This window comes from Orcinus orca, chromosome 4, assembly GCF_937001465.1.
Source record: "Orcinus orca chromosome 4, mOrcOrc1.1, whole genome shotgun sequence".
Classification (NCBI taxonomy): Eukaryota; Metazoa; Chordata; class Mammalia; order Artiodactyla; family Delphinidae; genus Orcinus; species Orcinus orca.
In genome coordinates this window covers 83,020,321-83,045,353 of record NC_064562.1, presented here as the reverse complement: position 1 = coordinate 83,045,353, position 25,033 = coordinate 83,020,321, and the positions used below count along the sequence as shown (strand labels likewise).

The 25,033-nt window shown below is 42.7% G+C and overlaps 1 protein-coding gene across 1 annotated transcript in view; it reads left to right on the top strand.

Annotated features, from left to right (window-relative positions):
* The first annotated feature begins 839 nt into the window (after window positions 1-839).
* The window catches only part of CWH43 (cell wall biogenesis 43 C-terminal homolog), a 72,047-nt gene continuing 47,853 nt past the window's right edge, over window positions 840-25,033 (top strand). The window contains 9 exon segments of the mRNA XM_049708909.1: window positions 840-1,039; window positions 2,663-2,854; window positions 8,272-8,392; window positions 8,981-9,135; window positions 11,279-11,361; window positions 11,363-11,481; window positions 15,395-15,483; window positions 20,199-20,456; window positions 22,791-22,916. Of these exon segments, the coding sequence (XP_049564866.1) occupies window positions 997-1,039; window positions 2,663-2,854; window positions 8,272-8,392; window positions 8,981-9,135; window positions 11,279-11,361; window positions 11,363-11,481; window positions 15,395-15,483; window positions 20,199-20,456; window positions 22,791-22,916 (1,186 nt within the window). The 5' untranslated portion in view covers window positions 840-996.

The window sequence follows — 25,033 nt, the reverse complement described above, 5'->3', positions numbered from 1 at the left end:
CACTTTTAGGCAATCCATCATTGTTTGTTTAATTTCAGAGCAAACCTTCCGAAAGTGGTAAATGACAAACTGTTCCAAAGCGAATTAAAATAAATTGTTTGAGAAGGTTCTAAAAAACTCAAAACATCCTGGGGTGTGGTAATATTTGAATGAGAAATAACTGGCCTAGTTCACTCGCTCCATTGTTAGAACGTCTCTCCCTTTCTCCTCAGGGACGGGCACTCTCAAAGATCATTATCCATAAAGTGGAGGAAGGCAGAACTTCCACTGCCATTACTGGTTTTCTCTCCCCTGAGCAAGTGTTGCGACGTCTGTAAAAGCCATAGAAAATTCTGTAATCTCTAGAATTTTTCAACCGCCTTCCCAGAATGCGATTTGTTTACTACCAAAGCTGAGAAGGAGAAGCGCACACCTGGCCATCGCAGGTGCCCGCTCGCCCGAGAGCGTCGCCCAGGCCTTAGGAACGCCAAGGTCCTGTTCGCACCTGCTTGCCGGAGGCGCTAGAGCCCCTGGCAGCTCAGGCTCCCCACCTGCGTCTAAGCCTTCCCCTCGCAACGCGCCCCTGGGCCTCGTTTAAAGGGCACCGCGGGTGCAGAGTTGCAATGATGCAGTCCTCTTGGGCGCTCGCAGCGCGCCATCCCCGGGGCCGCTCTGCCGGCGAGCCCGGCCACCTGGTTTCCTCTGGGCGGCAGGTCGGAGGCCCCCGGGTCCCGCTCGCTGCGCGGTGGCGTAGGCGGAGGCGGTGGCGCGGGACCGCGGGCCGCGCAGAGGCGGTGGGGCCGGGAGGGCGGCGCTGGATGGGACGGGGCGGGGGCAGCGGGCCCCACCCTCGCGTGGGCGCGGCTTGCGGGTCGGCGGGCGGCTGGGCGGCCGGCGGCAGGCTTGACGGGAGCCTGAGGCGTGGACGCCGACCCCGGAGAACTCGGCGGCCGGCGCAGTGCGGCGGGTGTGCGGGCCGCGCGGCTTCCCTCGGCGGCGCCGCTCCGGGCCTCGGCCATGCCCTCGCTGTGGAGAGAAGTGCTCCTGGAGAGCCTTCTGGGTAAGCCGAGGCCGCCCCCCGCGCGTTCGCCGGTCCGCTCCCCCGGCCCTGCCCGGAGCCGCGGTGCTCCGCCGGGTTGGCTGAGCTCCCGGAGGGAGGAACGCGCGCTTGGTGCCCGGAATAGAGATGCTTATCGTCCCCTGGCAACTTCTGCTGCTGGAGGAATTGAGAGAGAGAGAGAGCTCCCACGCCACCCTGGTGTTGCGCCCAAGGGGCCCGACTTCTTCACCTGTCGGCCTTGAACCGCGAAGCTGGTACCAAGCCCGAGTCCCCTCACCCGTGATCTTTAAGTTTAACTGAATAAATTTCAGCACCGAACTTTACCTTTCAGAAGGAAAGGGGCACCCGTTTCCCCCGGTAGCTGTAGGTGAGCACTCAGCGCGGTGGCTACCGCCTGGGTTGACCCCTCACAAGTGGCCTTGGGTAGTGGCTGCACATTTGAGTATTTGGCGGAAAACGTCGAACTGGAGTCCCATGTGCTCACTTAGCAGCTTTGCAAAAAGTCCCAAGAACAATTATTGTTGTAATATTGTCGGAGTTGTATGGTTGAAATCAGAATTCCCAGACAAACGTTCAGGAGATTGCTAGCATCTCGCTGTTCACGATGAAGGGGAGGGGTGCCTTCCTAAGAACTTGATTTTCTGGGAGCTGGTAATGCTCGGGCTGGGGGGCGGGGCTCATTTTTTGGCCCAGTCTGTATCTCACAAGTACGCGATGTAAAGCGAATTACATTCAGTGAGTACCTAGGGTGCTAGGTACTGTGTGTACTTAATCTTTTTTAATCTTAATAACTGCGAGGTGGTTAAAAGTACTGCTTTCGGTGGTTAAGGATGGTTTGGAACCAGACCACTCGGTTTTAAGTTCACTCTGCCATTTGCCACTTTTGTGACCTTAGGCAATTACTTAACTTTCTGAGTCTAAGGAGTTTTTGTTGTTTGATTTTGCATTTGTAAGAGGGGAGTAGAAATAGTGTCAATTTCATAGGATGCAGAAGAAGAGAGAAGATCAGGGTGAATACTTAGCACAGAGCCTAGCACATGGTAACTGCCCATTGGTTAATTATCATGATTGTAGAAGATTGCCGTCAGTAGTTGGCAGCTGTGAAAGTAATGTCAAATCTGCGTTTTCCACTACTCTACACTGTCTCCTAAGGGTTAGGTTTAAAATAGTTTGCTCACAAGAAAATGATTATTTCCTAACTAACGTGCCTTTGGCTGTAGTCTGGAGTGGGAGAAAGGAGTTCTGCCGTTTGTTACTCTTTTTGATTTTCACGATATTTCTCATTAAAGAAGGGTCGATTTAGTTAAGGAAATTTTATCAATCGGGGTCCTGACAGGAAACCAGATTTAACCTAGATGGTCCAAATGAAGAGCCTTTAATAAAGGAACTACCTACCCACGGGAGGTATGAACGAGGTTAAAGGGACAAGCAAGGGATGTTGAGCCATTCTCATTCTGGGCCTGACAGGAAAGGGGAGGAATTCTGTTACTGGAACCCAGTTAAGGCCAGGGTCATGAAGGAGGGCGGCCGGCCGGAGGAGTTTTAGTGGAGGGAAGGGCTACTGTTTGAAACAATGAGAAAGTTATACTTTCTCTCTCTCTTAAAAACTTTTGTTTTCCCTAGGATATGTTTCTTGGTCTCTCTGCAATGGCCTGGGACCGATGATCTATTACTTTCCCCTGCAAACACTAGAACTCACTGGGCTTGAAGCTTTTGCCATAGCATTTCTCTCTCCATTATTCCTCACAATTACTCCTGTCTGGAAACTGGTTAACAAGAAGTGGATGGTAGCCCTGCTGTGGATAATTACCGCTGGTAAGATTTAAAAGTGATTCCTTAAGTTTTTTGGGTTTTTTGTTTTTAGTTAAAAATCAAGTGAAAATATGTAGACTGTTCTTTGAATGCTAAATGATTAAATAAAAAATAAAAGATTTCTCTGTCTCTTACTACTACCCTGAAGAGTTTTAGTAGAATTGGAAGTCTAGACCAAGAGTCAGCATATTTACATGTTTAACTTTTCCATCAGTTTGGAAGAGCTTAAGGATCACTGAGATGAAGAGGGGAAAGATACCTTGGAGAACAGCTTAACTCTTGAACATATTTTTGTTCTTTTTTCCAACTATGACACGAAACTCCGAAGCCATTAAAAAGTTGTTAAATGATACTGCCTAAAAATATGAAAATTATGCATGATGAACACTGTGTTAAGCAAAGGCAATCAACAGATTAGGACAGCTGTTGCAGCTCTTCCAGTGAGAGGGCTAATTTCATTAATATATGGAGTTCTTACAAATCAATAATAAAAAGGGACCAATAGTTCAATAGAAGAGAAAGCAAAGGATATGATCAGTTTACTGGAAAGGAAATATAACTGGTTCTTAAAAAGATACTAAAATGTATAGAATACAAATCATATATACACACATATATGCATAGACAGTCTCACATATCAGGTTGGCAAAGAACAAACTCTGACAATACTGTTGTAAGCGTGGGAAAGCAGGCACTTACGCATTGCTGGCAGAGCTGTAAAGTGTCACAGCTTCTGCAAAGGATCAGTTAGCATTGTTTATCAAAAGGACAAATATGTATCTTTCACTCAGCAATCCCCCTTCTGGGAGTATATCCTATAGATAAACTCACATATGTGTAAAATGATAAAAATAAAAGGTTATTTAATCATTGCAGCAATGTTTATAATAATAATGTTAGAAACAACCTATATGTCATTTGTATGGGATAGGTTAGGTTAAATAAGTTATGGTTCTAAAACTTGGAGTACTATAGAATACTATGCAGCTATATTAAAGAATGAGAACATTTCTGTAAGGAAATGGAATGTTCTTCAAAATATGTTGTTAAGTGGGAAAAAAGAAGCGCTAAACAGTATGTGCAGAATACTAGCATTTGTGTAAAATAGGTTAGATGAAAATATATTTAATAATTAATTGGACATGCATTAAATAGGTCTAGAAGTATTTTTTAAAAACCTGATACCATTTTAGTTGCTTCCAAGGTGAAAAATTTGGTACCTAGACACAGGTATGAAAGGGAAACTTTGCACTGTGTACCTTTTGTAGTTTTCGAATTCTGAATTTCAGTACGTCACATCGCCAAAACCCAGCAATTAGAAAATGTACACTTACTATCACAGACACTTGAGGTTATTAACATTAATAAATATTGAGAGACCTTGGAAAAGTACTGGTAGTAAAAAAAAGTAAGGTGAGGTCATGGAGAAAAGGTTTTAAAAAACAAAAACACCAGACTCCAGTCCGGTGGAATCTGTAGCTGAAAAGTCTGCCAGTCTTGCCCTTCTGCTATAATACAGTTGGTTTCTCTGAGTTTTCCAAGTGGCATTTGTTCTTGAGCCAAGCTGTGTATATCTTCTGTCTAGGAACAGTCACTTGACTTTTTTTCAGAAACAGTGACAGGAATCACTAGGGAATTCCTTCTATTTTTCTGTGCATCAGTCCCTGAAGAAGGCAGAACGTGGTTATTGAGTGTAGTGAGTTATGTGGTTACCCACAGAGGTCTAGAGCTCAGAAATAGCTGTGGTCAAGACCACTGGAAAATGCATCCTTTTAAAAGATGATGTCTATAGGAATGAAATAACCATGAAATTTTCAGCTCTAGAAATAATAGAAATGAGACTTTCTTCTTTTTGAGTATATATAGTAACTGAGTTAAGCTGGCCTTGGCTTACAGAATCCTTCTATGAATGACGATGGCCTCATCACACTCCTTGGTTGGCTCTATGAGAGGGATCTGCTCAGTGGCCCTTTTTCACTGCCTTTGCTCAATGCTGCCTGTGGCAGCTTTACCTACAAAGCCACCCACCGAACAGTTACTGGGACAGTTTTGTATTTTTGAGTCCAGTTCTGGCCCAGGAACTTCTGGAGGCTATAATGTAATAGGAAATAACTTCGACGGGGGGTATGGGATTTGAGATGCTTCTTGTTGCTCCCCTTTCATCTGCTTCTTCCCTGAAAACCCATCACCTTGAGTAGAGGTAGAATTGTATTTGAGAAAGGGGAGTGGGTAGGAAAGTGACTCAGAGTTGAGGATGAAGAAACCAGTTTTTTTTTTTTTTAACACCTTTATTGGGGTATAATTGCTTTACAATGGTGTGTTAGTTTCTGCTTTATAACAAAGTGAATCAGTTATACATATACATATGTTCCCATATCTCCTCCCTCTTGCATCTCCCTCCCTCCCACCCTCCCTATCCCACCCCTCCAGGCGGTCACAAAGCACCGAGCTGATCTCCCTGTGCTATGCGGCTGCTTCCCACTAGCTATCTACCTTATGTTTGGTAGTGTATATATGTCCAAGCCTCTCTCTCGCTTTGTCACAGCTCACCCTTCCCCCTCCCCGTATCCTCAAGTCCATTCTCCAGTAGGTCTGTGTCTTTATTCCTGTCTTAGCCCTAGGTTCTTCATGACATTTTTTTTTCTTAAATTCCATATATATGTGTTAGCATACGGTATTTATCTTTCTCTTTCTGACTTCACTCTGTATGACAGACTCTAGGTCTATCCACCTCATTACAAATAGCTCAATTTCGTTTCTTTTTATGGCTGAGTAATATTCCATTGTATATATGTGCCACATCTTCTTTATCCATTCATCCGATGATGGGCACTTAGGTTGTTTCCAACTCCGGGCTATTGTAAATAGAGCTGCAATGAACATTTTGGTACATGACTCTTTTTGAATTTCGGTTTTCTCAGGGTATATGCCCAATAGTGGGATTGCTGGGTCATATGGTAGTTCTATTTGTAGTTTTTTAAGGAACCTCCATACTGTTCTCCATAGTGGCTGTACCAATTCACATTCCCACCAGCAGTGCAGGAGTGTTCCCTTTTCTCCACACCCTTTCCAGCATTTATTGTTTCTAGATTTTTTAATGATAGCCATTCTGACTGGTGTGAGATGATATCTCATTGTAGTTTTGATTTGCATTTCCCTAATAAGCTCAAAATGGATTAAAGACCTAAATGTAAGGCCAGACACTGTAAAACTCTTAGAGGAAAACATAGGCAGAACACTCTATGACATAAATCACAGCAAGATCCTTTTTGACCCACCTCCTACAGAAATGGAAATAAAAACAAAAATAAACAAATGGGACCTAATGAAACTTCAAAGCTTTTGCACAGCAAAGGAAACCATAAACAAGACCAAAAGACAACCCTCAGAATGGGAGAAAATATTTGCAAATGAAGCAACTGACAAAGGATTAATTTCCAAAATTTACAAGCAGCTCATGCAGCTCAATAACAAAAAAACAAACAACCCAATCCAAAAATGGGCAGAAGACCTAAATAGACATTTCTCCAAAGAAGATATACAGACTGCCAACAAACACATGAAAGAAACCAGTTTTTGTCAGATGCTCTTCCAGGTAGCCATTGAGCTTTGTTGATGCTAAAGAGAGGCTGAAGTAAGCCATGATTTGCCTTAAAACTCCCTTTTCAGATGCTTCTTAAGGAAACGAAACAACTTTGTTTTTACAGAGTCCTAAGGCATTCTTACATAACTACAAAGAAGATCTGAGGGTTCTGTGCTGTCTCATCGCTGACACCTCAGATATTTTAGGTTGATTACTATGAAGTTAACTATTAAACTAGTTCATACTACCAGTGATTTAGGTTATTTCTGACCTTAAATATCTTGACCCACTAAAATGGCTACGTTCAAAATCATAGACAATAAGTGTTGACAAGGATATGAAGAAATTGAAACCCTCACACACTGCTGGTGGAAATGTAAAATGGTGCAGCTGATTTGGAAAACAGCTTGGCAGTTCCTCAAGATGTTAAACATAGTTGTCATATGACCCAACACCTCCACTCCTTGGTATAGACCCAAGAAAAATGGAAACATATGTTCACATAAGACCTGGTACACAAATGTTCCTAACATCATTATTCATAGTAGCCAAAAAGTAGAAACAACCCAGATGCCCATCAACTGATGAATGGATAAAAAAAAGGCAGTATATCCATGCCATGGGATATTATTTAGCCATAAAAAGGAATGAAGCACTGATACATGGTACTACATGCATGGACCTTTTTTTAAAAAGATTAAAAAAAAAAAAAAAGATTAAAAAAAATTTTTTTTTTGCGGTACGCGGGCCTCTCACTGCCGTGGCTTCTCCCGTTGCGGAGCACAGGCTCCGGACGCGCAGGCTCAGCGGCCATGGCTCACAGGACCAGCCGCTTTGCGGCATGTGGGATCCCCCTGGACCGGGGTACGAACCCACGTCCCCTGCATCGGCAGGCGGACTCTCAACCACTGCGCCACCAGGGAAGCCCCTAAAAAAGATTTTATTGAAGTTTAATTTGTTTACAATGTCATGTTAGTTTCAGGTATACAGACAGTGATTCAGTTTTGTATATAATATAATATATATTTCAGATTCTTTTTCCCTATAGGTTATTACAAAATACTGAGAATAGTTCCCTGTGCTATACAGTAGGTCCTTGTTGGTTATCTATTTTAAATATAGTTATGTGTATATGTTAATCCCAACCTCCTAATTGTCCCCCTCGCTTACTTTTCCCATCGGTACCCATAAGTTTGTTTTCTATGTCTGTGAATCTCTTTCTCTTTTGCAAATAAGTTCATTCGTATCTTTTTTTTTTTTTTTGTAAGATTCCACATGTAAGTGGTATCATATATTTGTCTTTCTCCGTTTGGCTTACTTCACTTAGTATGATAGTCTCTAGGCCCATCAACATGGATGAACCTCGAAAACATTATGCTAAGTGAAAAAAACCAGTCACAGAAGGCTGCGTATTTTATGATTTCATTTATATGAAATGTCCAGAATAGGAAAAATCCATACAGATAGGAAGTAGAGAAGTGATTGCGGGGGGCTGGGGGTCGGGGTTGGGGGGAAGAGGAGGAAAGGGAGGGGCTGCTAATGGGCACAGGTTTCTTCCTGGGGTGATGAAAATGTTCTGGAATTAGATGGTGGTAAGAGTTGCACAACTTTGTGAATGTATTAAGAACCATTGAATCATACACTTTAGCAGAGTGAATTTATGGTACGAATGATATCTCAATAAAAATTTTCAAAAAGATTTATGCACTCAGATAATTATATATTAATTCTACCTTCCCGAGTGTAACCATGGTATCAGACACAGCAGTTATCAAATGCAGATCATTGAATACCAATGCATGATTGCCAGAAATGTTTAATTCTCCTTCATTTGCAGGCAGCATATCCTCCTTCCAGGCTCCAAATGCCAAACTTCAGCTCGTGGTTCTCGCGCTCGGTCTGTCTTCCTCACTGGTAGTGCAAGCCGTGGCATGGTGGACAGGAAGTGGTTTGCAAAGGTATGTTCATATCTTGTGCCTACAGACAAACAAATGTGGTCAATTACCAAAGGGAAGGTTGGGACTAGGAGCTGCAAGATATAGTCTTTACCTTGCATAAGGCCTTGTAGAAGTCTCACTTTTCACAAAATCGGAATGTGAATATTTGCCATCAGTCTCAATAACGTTGTGAGAATGAAGGCATTATAACAAGTTGCCTAGGTAACGGCTATACAAAGGCTAAGTCATGTGCCAACGAGGCTAAGTCATGTAGATTACCAACAAGACTACCTCATATACTCCTTCTATGACACTGTGAAATTCACAATGGACATAGTACGTTGAAACCACATAAAAGGTTGTTAAAGGGCTTCCCTGGTGGCGCAGCGGTTGAGAGTCCGCCTGCCGATGCAGGGGACACAGGTTCGTGCCCCGGTCCGGGAAGATCCCATATGCCGCGGAGCGGCTGGGCCCGTGAGCCATGGCCACTGAGCCTGCACGTCCGGAGCCTGTGCTCCGCAATGGGAGAGGCCACAACAGTGAGAGGCCCGCGTACTGCAGGAAAAAAAAAAAAAAAAAAAGTTGTTAAAAATACTTCTGTACTTACAGGTACTTCAGAATCTGGGGATTCATTTTAGGACAGATTCTTCTTGTTGTTCTCCACATTTGGTACACTTCACTGAACCCAGTCTGGACTTATCAGATGTCCAACAGAGTGATACTGACATTAAGTACCATTGCCACACTCGATTGCATTTACACAGGTAAGTGTAGGCCCAGTTTATTTAGGGATTTTCTCTTTCTTATCTGAATGTAACACATCTTGGAAAGATAAAACTAGTCTTTCTGCACTCTATCTCCACTTCTACTTTTTCTCCCTCTGCAAGAGTAGCCGGCGCAGGTAGTGGACTGTTATCTAAGCAGAAGGCACCTTTTCCTCGCCAGCATAGAGGGTGACGATAGCAATGCGTCTCTGGCTTGTCTCAGCGTGGAGTGCGAGAGTAGACCCAGGCCTCATACTCCCTGCTGGCTTTCAGCTCTGTCTACCTCCTCTTTCCCTCTGGACAGGACTTTCCAGGACGAGGACTGTGGGAACTGCATGGGTTTGTTTGGTTTCTTTTGGTTTGTTTGTTTTTTGCTTTTGTTCCCGCCCCGCCCCGGGCCCAACTCTGAAGCTCCAAATATGAAATTTAAAAAGAAAGGAAATCCTACATATTCATACCACCTTTCAGATCACCTGTCTGGAGCTGACAAACAAACTTGGACATTCGCTTCACATGCTAACTCGAGACTCTTCTGAAAAGAAGGGACAAGTGTTACTAGATTCTACATAACTTGCTCCTGGCTTTGTGTGTAACTCTCAGTGAGTCGCTGTTCTTTTGTAAATACAAGGAGAAATCTCACAGGTTAATGGAAGTTTAGAGGGTTTGGCTCACCATGAACAAAGGGCTTGTATAATTCCCCCTTGGCCCCAATTTTGGCATGAAGTGGGGTTAGTGAGAACAAGGGAACATCATGCACGTAAATTGGTCGAGGGACATTGATATTAATTAGAACATTTAGAACTCGGTCTAGTGCCCTAGTATATGTCTTCCATTTCATAAATCGCTAACATGAAGTAGAAACTCAGGCAGCAGATTTCACAGGTACAGCCTGATAAGGATATTCAGGGTATCGCTTACATTTCCCGACTGGAGTTTTCTTCTTTCTCACCTCTGTTTTAAATTTATGTGACCCAGTTGTTGGTCCCTTCCTGTTTTTGCACTGTGCCCCATTTACAAAACTTGACTCCCCACCAGCTTCCCCAGGATGTCTGATCATCCCAGGCATTTTTGGGGGTTGCTTTGTTGAAGATTTGCTGGGTCTTGGGGGAGGGTCACCCACCATAGTATGAAGCAGTGTTAATCAGCAAATTCAGCTTAGGCTTCTCTCTTCTCCAAAGACTGTCTCCTAGCCTCCAGGCCCTGGCCTCCTTCCGTCTTCACATCTTCTCTCCCTCATCCCTGTAGCTTTCAGCTCTGCTTCTCCTTCCCCTCACTCCTTTATTGGCAGAATGGCTTTCTTCCTCTTTGTGAAATCGGCCTGTCATCCTCACAGGCAGACCCGAAGTTTTCTTTCTATCCTGGAGAGGGCTTCTCAGTGTCATGAAGCATCTACCCAGCAGGTTCTCTGTTCCTACAAAGAAATTCTCCTGCCAGCATTTTCTCCAGTAGTTACATTTCTGTATGTGAAGTCATTAATGCAACACACTGAGACCTCGTGGTTAAACAGTCCCGGGAAGTATAGTATAGTGAAGTGCACAGGTGCTGCCTAAGTTCTCTTTACCAGCTGTATGATCTTGGGCAAGTTACTTGTTTTCTCTGAGCCTCAGTTTTTTAATCTGTGAAATGGGATTAGTAATAGAGCCTACCTCGTAAAGTGGTTGTGAAAATTAAATGAGTTCATGTAAAGGGCTGGGCATAGGGCCTGGCCCATGGTAACTGCTCAGGCGATGCCCTGTTATCACTCCGGGGACACAGAGGGTTAGATGAGAGCCCTGTTCTTCTGGGGAGAAGCAGCCTGGTATTCTGAAAGTGTTCCACTCAAGGTGGACTGCATTTGTTCCCTGAACATACCTTTCACTTTTCGTACATATATTTTAGCTCATACTCTTAATTTCACTTTAATGAAGTAAATAAATTTCTGCATTTTCAGTTGTCAAATTCCAAAATGATGGGTTCTCCCTAAATCGTTCCCGATCTAGCCTGCCTGAAATAACCCCTCCCACTGACTACCTCCCAGCACATTCTGCTTTGGACTGGGTCTCATCTCCTCTTCTGAAGTCAGCTCCTTGAGGCCAGGTACCATTCTGTTAAATACAGAGGGTAAATTTCCATGTAACGGATCCTTTTCCATTTTTCATTCTAGATGGTGCCTGCTGTAGACCTGAGGGGAAGAAGTCTGAGGAGGCAGCCAGGGTGATGGCTTCTAGACCGAACTGGTTGTTGGCAGGGGGCTGCCTTTGGCAGTCTCATGTTCCTTACCCACTGGATTTTTGGAGAAGTCTCTCTTGTTTCCAGATGGGCAGTGAGTGGGCATCCCCATCCAGGGCCAGATCCTAACCCATTTGGGTGAGTTTGGGTGTGGAAGCAATCCAGCAATTGGCTAGTATTGTTGAAGAAATTCCTCCTCTGTTTGAGCAGGTAGACCTGCACCAGCCCGATGTTTCGTATTCCTCTTTCCCTAGATGTCAGAAACATTACAGGACGTTACTGCAGTAGGACAGTACTGGATCCACTCTGGAGATGACGGAGCTGGAGGGGTATTTGCCCCAGTGCTGAAGGATTGCTGGGAGGTAGATGAGGGAGGACTAAGGATTGTGCACGGCTAAGTGAGAGGTCCTGGGAGCTCCTGCGTGGGCACGCTGAGGAATTCCTGCCAAGAAGAGCATTCTCAGTGGCAGGGAAAGCATGGCATTTCCTCCAGATCCCCCTATTACAGTTTTGGGCACTGGGTAGGACGAGACAAGAGGGCCTTGATGAGAGAGTGGGTTGGCAGCAAGGCAGAGAGCTTTAATCTCTGCAAAGGAGGGAAGCCTGGGGGAGCTCTGCATCCTCTGTACTTTGGGACTTGTTCCAGCCATGGGGCTCCCAAGGAGTTAGCAGTCTTGAGCTTAAGTGCTGGTTCCTGTGCTTGGTCCTCACTGACCCTCTCTCTACTCTTCCTGACACCTCTTTTCTCCCATGGTCAGGTCCAGCCTTTCACATAAAAACATGGGAGGAACCCTTAAAACATCTGCCGCAGATATCTGTTTTCTCCTAAAGCGCTGAAATTCCCACATATGGAGACACACTGGCTCTTTCCCCAGAGGATGTCTGGGCACATCCCACAGTTGTCTCACATGCAGTGTGTCCAAGTCTGGCTCAGTAGTTTTCACTACCCAGACATGTCCTTCCTCCTCTGGGCCTTGGTTTACTCTGTCTGTCCCTCTACCGTCTAAGCTGGAAACCAGGAATCATCTTCGAATTGTGTGTCTTCCTCATTTTCTGCATCTCACTTGGTATTAAGTCCAGTCGATTCTACTACTTCTCTTAAAGCACCTATCCCTCCCTCGCCATCCCCCACCATATCTCCTTAGTGGATCCTCCCATCTTTCATCAGGCTACTGCTCTGGTCTTCTAATGGCCTCTGTGCAGTGTGGCCATCTCCACACTGAGAGTGAGATCTCTAAAATGTACACCTGACCCCATCACTCTTTTGCTTAAAACCTTTCAGCAGTTTTTCTCCCCCAAACCAGGTCATATGAGACAGGATCTGCACCCTCAGCCTCACTTAATGTTTTAAAGATGCTCCCTGCCTTATCCCCAGGCTTCACCTGGGCTGAAATCACTTTCAGTTCCCTAGACGTGCCAGATTGTCCCAGCCCCCCATGTGTATGTACGTGCTCTTCCCTGTGTCTGGGCTACCTTCTCTGCCTTGATGTCTCGGCAAGCTCTCACTCACCCTTCAAAACCCAGGTCATGCATCTCCTCTGTGAAGTCTTCTCTGATTATCCCACAAACTACCTTGAATGCCCATCCCACCCCCACCCCCTTGTACATCTCTTATTATTATTCTGTATTACAAATTGTTTATACTACAGTTATTTTATGTCCTTCATCCTTTCTAGACGCTAAACTCTTTGAGGGCCGGGAATGGGAAAAGGAACTAATACTTATGAGTTCCTCTGTGTCCGGCCCTGAGCTAGGAAGTGTACATATGTGATCTCATCCAGAGTCTATATCTTTTTGATCTTGGATGCTCTGGCATATTTGGGAGGAGGAGAGAGAAGGAAGAAAGGCACAGAAGAGAGGGGGAGGGAAGGAGTTTATTCTTATGTGTTAAAGCTTCATTTCCAAAGCTCCCATGAAAACAAGCATAAGATGTGAGGAAGAGCGACAGGAGAACTGGACCAGGAATCCGAGGCCAGTCTTGAGGGTTGGAGTCCTGGTTGGCCGACAGCAATTCACCATTCAACTTTGGACCAGTCGCCTAACGTCCCTGGCCTTGTTTTACTCACCTTTAAAATGAGGGTTTTCATTTTATGATTTTGTGTGCTGGAGTGACACATTGAAGATGGAGATGCACCGCCTGAGACCAGCATTTCCCAAATTGTGTTGTGTGGAACACTGGTTTCTTGAGATGTTAATGGGTAATCTGAGAGAAAAAACAAGCAAAACCCAAACCTCGTTTAGATCAAGTAGGTTTTGGAAACACTGTACTTCATCTTCCTTTGTGATTCACAAGGCACATTAGCATCACAGAGTCACTCGGGAGTTTCTCCAACTTACTCGAACATGGAATTCCTTTGTTAGAACACCTATCAACACATCATAAAATTGGTGTTTCTCAGAACCCTGTCTGAGAAGTGTTGCATTAGATCATCATCACCTATGACCGTCATAGTAGGAATTGCTCTCTAAAATTCTCTAGTTTCTACTTAAGGGGATGGGTCATAAATCTATTTTGATGGGCTGAAGATGTGGGAGATGGGAGGAAGCTGAGAGAGAGGCACAGATGGTGCTGAGGGGACTTTGGGAAACCAGAGGATCAGTGCAGACCACAGAGCCTGGGAGGATGAGGGAGCAGGACACTTTCTTAGCCACATGTTCCAGCTTCCCATTAGCCCACCCCAGCACTCCTGACCCCCAAACTCTCCCTCTTTAGTGTCTTCTACCTTCTAATATCCTGTGCTATTTTCTAACTGTGTTTATTGTCTGGCCCTCTCCGCCACTGGAATGTGAGCGCATGAAGGAAAGGGATCTTTGTTCACTGACGCATCCCAAGCCCCTAGAACAGAGCCTGGCACACAGTAGGTCCTCATAAACATTTGTGGTTGACTTGGGGATAGACAGTGATCCACAGTGTCCTCGCCAGCCTTTTCTCTCTTCTGTAGACCCAGGACCACCCTTAACCTTAGAAGGTGGGGATAGGCAGGAGAGCGGCTGAGAGCCTCACTCCAGAGCTGGAGGGCCTTTTTTGGATTCTTAGTCCTACGTGGGCGACTGTGTACAATCTGTGGCAGGTTTCTTAGTGCTCTTTCCCGCAGTGTCCTCCTCTGCAAAATGGGGATAATTATCGCATTTACCACAGACTTGTGAGTGTTAGATGAGCTAATATATGTAAAAATCTTCAAACAGTGCCTGGTATGTAGTAAGTACTATGTTTTTTAGTTTATTTATATTACAGCTATTTTACTGAGTGCCATGTTGTAGCTTTTATTGTTGCTGGATTTTCCCCTGAAGTTTAAATTCTTTTTTTTTCTCCTCCTCCAAGTTTTTGCCAAAGTAGCAACAGAATGAAATAGTTTGTGGTTGTTTTTAAAAACACACAACTATTAATTATTTACCAAACTCACATCAGTCCCAGGAAGGCAGAGAGTTTTTTTTTTTTTTTTTTGCTGTACGCGGGCCTCTCATTGTTGTGGCCTCTCCGTCGCGGAGCACAGGCTCCGGACACACAGGCTCAGCGGCCATAGCTCACGGGCCCAGCCGCTCCGCGGCATGTGGGATCTTCCCGGACCGGAGCATGAACCCGTGTCCCCTGCATCGGCAGGTGGACTCTCAACCACTGCGCCACCAGGGAAGCCCAGGCAGAGACTATTGATAAAAGCAGTACTGAGGTTGAGAAAAGAGTGAAAAGAGGCACACTAAATAGAAACTATTCCCAGTGTCTTTTTCTTTTTATCTTTGGCAGAGTCATTTAAAATGTCACGTGGCCAGTATGAACTATAATTTAATAGTCTGAGAAAACTCAATTACTGTGTTTACACTGACCATGAAAGACTGCAGATATCGTTTATCTCAAGTCAGAGGTGCTTTTATGTCAATGTTCTGAATGTATATAATATTGGTTCCCAGTGGGCTTTCATTATCTCACTGGTTGTTTCACACTCATATTATCTCTTGCATGTGCCTAGAGGTAGTAGATACATATCTGTTTTATATTTGGGACAATGGAGTAGTAACAATGTCAGATGTCCTATAACGTATCATTTTTTTACAGAGGTGCAGTTCTGCTGGGCTTGGCGAGTGGATTGATGCTTTTGCCTTGTTCATGGTTTCCTGGTTCCAGTTTAACCTGGTGGATGACAGGTGTGTGGTTTCCCTACAGAAATGCTTCGTTGTCCAATTTACTTGCAGTTGTCCAGTTTACTCCATGTGCCCCTGGAGTGGAAGGAGATGACCATACAACATGTGCTGTTGCCCGGTGGGATAGTCTCACCAAGTGCAGCCACTAAAACCCAGATATCACCACGGTTACCAGTGACTACTGGTTCCAGGTCCCTGCTTTCTCCTCCTTCACTTTCCCTCTCCTCCCTAGCTGTCTTATCCCCTGACTGTGCTGATATACTCTCCCCTGCCTCCTAAATGACTTATCCAGGCACAGATGTCAGGAACAGTTTTACTGACAGTCTGTGGAGATGGAGGGTCAGACATTGCCACTTTGCCAGACCTCTTCCCCTCTCCAAGCGCTTCTCTGTTTTCAGGAATACCTTCCTTTGGGACTCGATAATGAAGCTCACTTTCCCTTTCTCTTTTGTGTGTAACAGTTTTGGCCCTCCTCTACCCAGCCTTGGGGTCCATGTTTGCTTATTCAAAGGCTTGGACCCTCTCTGCCCATTCACACCCTTCAGGAATATAGAATATCAATGGAGACTATCATTTCTGGAGCAATTTACTTATTTTTATGATTATGACCATTTCATTACTGTGACTGAAACTGAATTATGCCACTCTGCTCCTTTCCCCTTAAAAGGCACGAATGGTGAGAGTCAGTTTTAGCGTTAAATAAAAAAATTGCCGCTCTGTGACAGGGCAAATACTATGTTCGGTTTCTGTGAGATGTCCTTATACATTTTAATTAAGCAGGTGTTCAGAGTTTTGTACTAGAGGCTGGGCGTGGGTTTCTGAGACTACACGTAACGGTAATGGAAGATGAGGGTTAAATAACCTCGTAGGTACGTTTCTGTGCACCCTCAGTGCCATCATCCTTGCATGAAGACGTGTATGTCATCCAAATAGGCTGCGTAATTCCTAAGGTTAACCAGGTCGTCATCCTCCTGGAGCTGTGTGAGCAAACGGTTGCGGTCATGTTGAGCTGTTTTTACTTGCTTGTGTATTTTCGGGTAGACATTCCATATGGGGTTGCTTGTGTGAATATAATGTAGGAGGAACCTTTCTTCTCATCAGAGAAATGCCTCCTGAGATTCCGCACAAAAATGGCCAGGTAACTTTGTAAATGCGGAGTGTGCAGTGAGCATATATAGCTTCTTAATCTCTATGCAATTAGGAAAATGAACATGAAATACATTGAAAGTTGCGCAGCATTTATATCATGTCTTTTCTTACGGAATAGGAGCAGAAGGCTTATTGGGCAGGTAATTAGCAGCTTCATTTCAAACATGGGAACACTGAGGTCCACAGAAACATAAACTTAAAGAACAGAAAAGCTGTGAACTTGTTGTTTTATGCTCATGCTTATTTCCCCAGATAAGTAAACATAGCCTCCAGAGTTAAACCTAATTTAGTTTGACTGTCTCTCTGAAGTGTGAAATAAAAGGCCCTCGGGGCAAGCAGATTCCGGGCTTCTAATGGGCTGTTTGCAGTAGAGAGGAAAGCAGGGCCGTAATTAGTGAGCTCCGTTTCCCTCTCTGATGGTCTCCTCACCTGAATTAAGTAGGAGCTCACAATTATCTAGAGATGGTGCCCACTTTTCACTGTGATTCGTCTCTGGAAAACACCTCATAAAGCTGAATGCAGATAAAGAAATCATATTTTTTTCATTGTACAGTTAAAGTCCCAACTGGGTCCCAGTATGAAATTAATTATGGAAGTGACCAATAGAATTTCCCAAATGCAAAGATACAGGAACTTTAGATCTTGATGGCGATTAAATTAGTAAAATCAAAGTTCTATTTAAAAAGACATAAATGTACTCAATGCACTGGTAGGACCCCAGTGTGCTATACAGTGTGCTTACAGTTTTATTGTATAAGAAACTTGATCTGTTTAAAGTGAACATGTTAGTTACTATAAATATCATTGGAATATTCAATTACCATGAATTCTGCTTGGTGTCTTAGATGTTGTAAAGATCTGGGGGGGATTATTTGGGAGGACTCAGTCTCAAACAAAAAATAGTTAAGCTGTATAGTTAAGAGAAAAAGGTAAAGTAACGGTGTATCATATGCTACCACTGGTGTACAAAAAGGGAAATGCACACACATGCCGTTTTCTTCCTGTGCACAGACTATCTCTGGGAGGATGCAGAAGAAAATGCTAACATTGTTGGCCTTCGCTAGGGGAACTAATAGGTGACAGGGGACAGAGGGACTCTTTTTTACCTTTCAGAGTTTGGATTGAATTTATAGTCTATTTAAAAGGACAATTTTAGGGGCTTCCCTGGTGGCGCAGTGGTTAAGAATCCACCTGCCAATGCAGGGGACGTGGGTTCGAGCCCTGGTCGGGGAAGATCCCACATGCCACGGAGCAACTAAGCCTGTGCACCACAACTACTGAGCCTGTGCTCTAGATCCTGCGAGCCACAACTACTGAGCCCACACGCCACAACTACTGAAGCCCACGCGCCTACAGCCTGTGCCCCACAACAAGAGAAGCCACCGCGATGAGAAGCCCGTGCACCTCACCGAAGAGTAGCCACCGCTCGTGGCAACTAGAGAAAGCCCGTGTGCAGCAACGAAGACCCAACACAGCCAAAAATAAATAAATAAAATAAATAAAATAAATAAAAGTACAGTTTTAGTGGACTTAAAGATATGTAGCCTGTTTAAAAATAGAAACTAAATTAAAAATGAAAGTGGTAACAGTCGAGGGAAATTTGAAGAGATGTTTTCTTTCCCTTCAGATAATTCTTTGTAGTAAGACAGACACAACAAAGTCATTTTGATATCTTTAGATTAAAATATCAAACTAGGACTCATTCTTTAGAAAAATAGGCATTATAAGCTGGTAAACAGGAAAAATTCCCTCTCCCTAATAATCAAATAAATGAAAATCAAAATATGCTATGACTTAATCATTAATTTGGTAAAGATTTTTAAAAAGAAATGGTTTTGGCAGGGTCCAAAAGGCTCACCTTTTGGACTTCTGGCAGGGTTTCTGGAGGAAGTGAGAACTGGTATAACCTCCCGGGAAAGGAGTTGACCACAAGTATTGACTCTTTAAAATGCTTTTGCCTCTTGACATAGTAGTTGTACGTCTAAGAATCTTTTTAAGAATTATTTTAAGGAAATAATCAGAGGTGTAGTAAGAGATTAATTGACAAAGAAAGATGTTCCTCACAGTGTCAGAAGCTTCCTAAATGGCCAAGAATAGGAAAATGGTTGCTTATTTTTGTGTGTATTTATCCAGTGCAAGAGTGTACGTACATAAACATGTTTTAGAAGAAAAACATTAATAACACGAAAAACATGTTCTTGATATAATGTCCCACAAAAAGCAGAATAGAATCCTCAATATGTGGTACGATTCCATTTATGTAAAAATACTTCTTCATATACACAGAAAAAGACATAGGGGAAATACATAGGAGTATTAGCTGGGATCATCTCATCTCAGTCCTAGGCGATCCTTAATTGCTTGTTCACAGCTCTGTATTTTTTAAATTTCTGCAGTGAATAGGCATTATGTTTGTTCATTTCAAAATGAAAAAAAACTTTTGTCATTAAAATAATTGTTGTTGGATCTAAGATTTTGAAGGTCTAACTATGGAGTTAAAATCTGTGGGTTGTTTTTGAAGTGGGGAGGAATAGGCAGTCACATGGCATTGTCCTGTGATGGTGCAAGTAGAACTTACTGACAGGTGAGCGCCATGGGGCACTAAGAAGCTGGCTGGATCCTCTTCCCGGGGGTCTTGCCGCAAGCAGTGAGGAGGCTGCTGTAGACATACTTGAAGGGTGGCTCACTGTTATACAACATTGACTGAAATGTCCAATGTCTAGAGGATGTCATATTCTCTGCAAACGTGTTATATTGATGGCTCCAAAATGGGGTGCTGTAAGCCCCTGCTGTGCTGCTGTCTCACAGCGGATTTCATAGGACTATGGAGAAATGTTATATTCCCTCAGATTTGGCTCAACGAATTAGCAGACATTTACTAAGTGCCTGCTGCGGACCAGGCAGATTGCACAGCCCCCAGCACCTCCGAGGCTGTTGTGTGAATGAATGAACTGCCTGCAGAACTGTAAAGTAGTGAGTCTACAAATGCAGTCTTAGTCACAGCTTCTTTGGGGGGGGCTATGGGGTTGGTAAAGTCAACTTATATATTGTGGGACGAGGGGCAGCATTTAAACTCCTTTAGAAAGTTTCTTAACAAAAATGTTCTACAAACATGACTCTCCATGTTTCCTAATGTCCTAGATCTGGCTGGTTAAATTAAATGAACAAATTTTGGTATTACAGGTAATTTCCTTTTTTTTTTTTTTCCAGTGTTTGCTATGAAGATCTTAACACAAATAAACTAAAAATGCCTTCTTCTCTCCTGCTGTTCTTCCTGAAGAAATAGCACTGGACTGAGATTTACTGGACCCACATTCCACCTCCAGTTGTGCAAGTAACTAGCTGCATGACCTTGAGCAAAGCATGTTAACCTTGCCAAGACCTTAGTTTCTCACTAGTCTAGAAACTGAACCAGAATGGCCCTGAGGTCCCTTCTGGCTCTAAATAGCTATAAATCGGTCATCCTATATAAGTTTATTATTCCTTTTTTTTTTTTTTTTTTAAGAAAATGGAAGAGACTATTACTACTTTCCTGTCTGATTGTTTTTCTTTCTCTCTCTCACAAACAGGAGCGACCTCGGCTGTGGGTCTCCTTTACCTGCCCACGTGGGCAGCCGCTCTCTCTGGCTGTGTGCTCGCCCTCTTCACGGCGTCCATGTGGCCTCAAGTGCTTGGACACCTTATCAGCTCAGCGTCAGGCCCTGGAAAAGCCATGACCACTGCCATGATATTTTATCTTCTAGAAATATTTTTCTGTGCATGGTACACAGCTTTTAAATTTGTCCCAGGAGGTGTGTACGCTAGAGAAAGATCTGATGTGCTTTTGGGTGAGTACATGTGAAAGGTCTGGATTCAAGTAACTACTCAAAAATCCTCTTCAGGACTGACTAGGATTTAGCACTTTACATGACTGATTAAGATAAATAGGATGATCTTGCTTTTCTTATTGAAATAGACCCTCTTGGTTAAAAAAAAACCTAGAGAAATGTCTAAATTACTATTTAAAAAGAAATTTCTTAATTCATTAATGAGTTTCAGTAATATTACTGCAAAGGCCTTGCAAGTGAGTAGCTGTGAAAAAAACAAGTTTAATCCATAATAAGTTATAAAAAGGTCCCCGTAACCCCATATTATATGATACGTAAGGAGAAAATATGATCATGGTGCTCACATTGCTATTTTGGTGGTAGGCTTGTAAATATATATAGGAAGTGTGATATTTTTTGGTTCCCTTGAATTTTATATATGGTTTTTATTTACCCTCTTTTTACCAAAAGATTTTTTCATATGTGAATCTTAGTGTAAATGGTAAATTCTCAAATCATAGAGCACATATCTTCCATTTCAGTGGTTATGAACTTATGTACCAAAATTCAAATAGCATAAACTTAGTTCAGTTTAATATTTCAGAAATTGTCTTCTGGCAATAGTGAAATTCCTGATGTGTACCAAGCAGACACAGATCAAATATTGCCTGTCGTTTTAGTTCAAGTAAAACATGTCCAGAGCCTCCAGGATAAAATCTTTGAAAAACTGAGGAGACAAAACATGTTAATAGGGGATTCAGTTCTTGTTTGCTCAGACATTTTTCCATTTGTTCACTTACTCATTAAAAAATTATTGTGCACCTACTATGGTCCAGGCGCAGTGCCAGGTGTAGGGGATTTAAGAGACATAGGGTCCTAACCCACCTGGAGCTTCCGTGTAGTGGCGGAGATACCACACATCAGATTAGACAAATTCTTAGGGGGTTACAGCTGGGGTAAGTGCTGCACAAAAGTCTGGGCTTCTACTTATGTTCGTCTGCAGTTCCCCCTTGTGCCCTTGGAATATATCCAATCACCCTGTACATTTTCACATAAACTTTTCTCCTCTATGAGCTAGGCATCTGTCAGGACAGGCTGATTTGGAAGAGGTATTTTTCAATTATGTGAGATATTTTTAAAAACTTTTGAGGATTTGCTATTTCTGGTGGGACATCCAGGCTGTCAGCTGATCAGAGACATACATCGCTGCATTTCCTCTGTGATAATCTCGGCTTTGCGAACTTTGTATTTCTTCTGATTTCTTTCAGGTGTGTGTGTACTCTCTCCTGCTCTATCTTCCTATCCAATGCCCTGCTTTTTTCTTACTCCAGCTTGTTTGGGGGTCTGCCATGTGGAGCAAACGAATGAAAGTAAGAGCCATTCTAAGCATATATTTCTTTCTTTAGAGTGTTATGAATGAAGGGTGTTTTTAGTTCCTTCTCTCTACTTAATGGAATTGCAGAAATCGTGCTTTATTCCAGCTTCAAACAACTAAGAATTCTTTTTAGTAGGAGTGACATTATGTCGATAAGGCCACAAAAACTAAGGAACATTAGTAATGTTCAGAGTAGCTTTGAATAATGATTGAAAAGAATCTGTATTAGATCAGAAAGTAGATATAAATGTATTATCTAGGTTTCTCCTGCTATTTCCTGGAAATTGCACATAACTCTTTTTTAGCCTTCCACCTAAGCATAACTTTTACTTGACATTCTCTAATTTATATATTGTTCAACCATACCTCTGTTTCCATTCTCATTATATACAACGTTAGAAGTATGTAGACTTCACGTGTAAGCTACATTGGAATGCACCTCAGTTAAGCTCATCTTTCTTGGCCCAGTGTGAGTTCCAGCATGCATCCTCTGTGTGGACCCACAATCCAGGCCAGAACTGTTGCCACAAATACTGCCGTATTAAGAACCTACAAATCCTCCTCTTGTGCTCCTCAACTCGGTGCCTGTGGTCCCTTCAGTGGAGAAGACTGAGTCCCTAAGGCAGTCCAGAAGGCTGCTTTCTCTTCTCCCCACCCTTCCCTGCATGACCAACAGTCAGTGACCGACACTATTACCAATCTAACAACTAGGAAACACTCAGGAAATTCAAAGAAACCCCTCATCAGAAAAAGTACGGGTTTTTTTAATGTAAAGCATAATTTCTAGAACCCTACCTGATTTCTTATGATCATCCTAATTATCAAAAGTAACACTGGAGTAATTAATTAGGTACTGAGATAACTCAATAACTGATTTTTCAGGATATGTCCATTTAAATGAAATCGAGGCTCCTGGAATTTACCATTAGAAGGATTTTTGGATTAGAATGTAATATATTCATCTTTCTTTTTTTTAACAGTGACAGTGATGCTAATTATTGGACTGAATATGCTATTTGGTCCCAAGAAAAGCCTTGATTTTCATCTTCAAACAAAAAACAGTCCTAAAATGCTTTTCAGAGAGAGTGGAAAATACATGAAACTTGGTGAGTATAGTTTTGCTTCCTTTTTAAAAGCATTTTATTATCATATACGGCCTTTATTATGTTGAGGTTCCTGGACTTCAGACTATACTACAAAGCTACAGTAATCAAGACAGTATGGGGACTTCCCTGGTGACGCTGTGGTTAAGAATCCGCCTGCCAATGCAGGGGACACGGGTTCGAGCCCTGGTCCGGGAAGATCCCACATGCCGCGGAGCAACTGAGCCCGTGCGCCACAACTACTGAGCCTGCACTCTAGAGCCTGAGAGCCACAACTACTAAGCCTGCATGCCACAACTACTGACGCCTGCGCGCCTAGAGCCCGTGCTCTGCAACGAGAAGCCACCGCGATGAGAAACCTGTGCACCGCAACAAAGAGTAGCCCCAGCTTCGCAACTAGAGAAGACCCGCACACAGCAACAAAGACCCAGTGCAGCCAAAAACAAATAAATAAAAATTGAAAACAAAACCAAATAAAACTCTAAAAAAATAAAGACAGTATAGTACTGGCACACACACAAAAATATAGATCAATGGAACAGGATAGAAAGCTCAGAGATAAACCCACGCACATATGGTCACCTTATCTTTGATAAAGGAGGCAAGAGTATACAATGGAGAAAAGACAGCCTCTTCAATAAGTGGTGCTGGGAAAACTGGACAGCTACATGTAAAAGAATGAAATTAGAACACTTCCTAACACCATACACAAAAATAAACTCAAAATGGATTAAAGACCTAAATGTAAGGCCAGACACTATAAAACGCTTAGAGGAAAACATAGGCAGAATACTCTATGACATAAATCACAGCAAGATCCTTTTTGACCCACCTCCTAGAGAAATGGAAATAAAAACAAAAATAAACAAATGGGACCTAATGAAACTTAAAAGCTTTTGCACAGCAAAGGAAGTCATAAAAAAGATGAAAAGACAACCTTCAGAATGGGAGAAAATATTTGCAATTGAAGCAACTGACAAAGGATTAAGCTCCAAAATATACAAGCAGCTCATGCAGCTCAATATCAAACAACCAAACAACCCAATCCAAAAATGGGCAGAAGACCTAAATAGACATTTCTCCAACAAACACATGAAAAGATGCTCAACATCACAAATCATTATAGAAAAGCAAAGCAAAACTACAATGAGATATCACCTCACACCAGTCAGAATGGCCATCATCAAAAAATCTACAGACAATAAATGCTGGAGAGGGTGTGGAGAAAAGGGAACCCTCTTGCACTGTTGGTGGGAATGTAAGTAAAAGAAGCGAAATTGAGTTATTTGTAGTGAGGTGGATGGACCTAGAGTCTGTCATAAAGAGTGAAGTAAGTGAGAAAGAGAAAAACAAATACTGTATGCTAACACATATATATGGAATCTAAAAAAAAAAAAAAGGTTCTGATGAACCTAAGGGCAGAACAGGAATAAAGACACAGATGTACAGAATAGACTTGAGGACATGGAGTGGGGAAGTGTAAGCTGGGACGAAGAGAGAGTGGCATTGACATATATACACTACCAAATGTAAAATAGATAGCTAGTGGGAAGCAGCTGCATAGCACAGGGAGATCAGCTTGATGCTTTGTGACCACCTAGAGGGGTGGGATAGACAGGGTGGGAGGGAGACGCAAGAGGGAGGGGATATGGGGATATACATATGCAGATAGCTGATTCACTTTGTTATTCAGCAGAAACTAATACAACACTGTAAAGCAATTATACTCCAATAAAGATGTTTAAAAAAAAGCATTTTATTATGAAACATAAATTTTCAGACATATGAGATTAAAGAGTATGATGAACTCTCATGTACCCTTAAACCAGTTCCAACAATTATTAACATTTGCTAATGTTGTTAATACCTATCTTACATTTTTTGGTAAAATACTTTAAAGCAAATCTCTGATATTGTGTTTTTTCAACCATAAATACTCTGTATTAGTTTTGTTTCACTTCTAATGTAGATTTAACAGGTAGGATTTCCAAAATATTTTGTTGTAATAGTTGAGACCATTTATTTCATTTCTTGTTCTTTTTTGGAAGATTTAATATGTTAATGTTTGGAATATTGATGAGCTGGAAACTCAGGCATGAAATTAGTTTGCTATTCAGTCT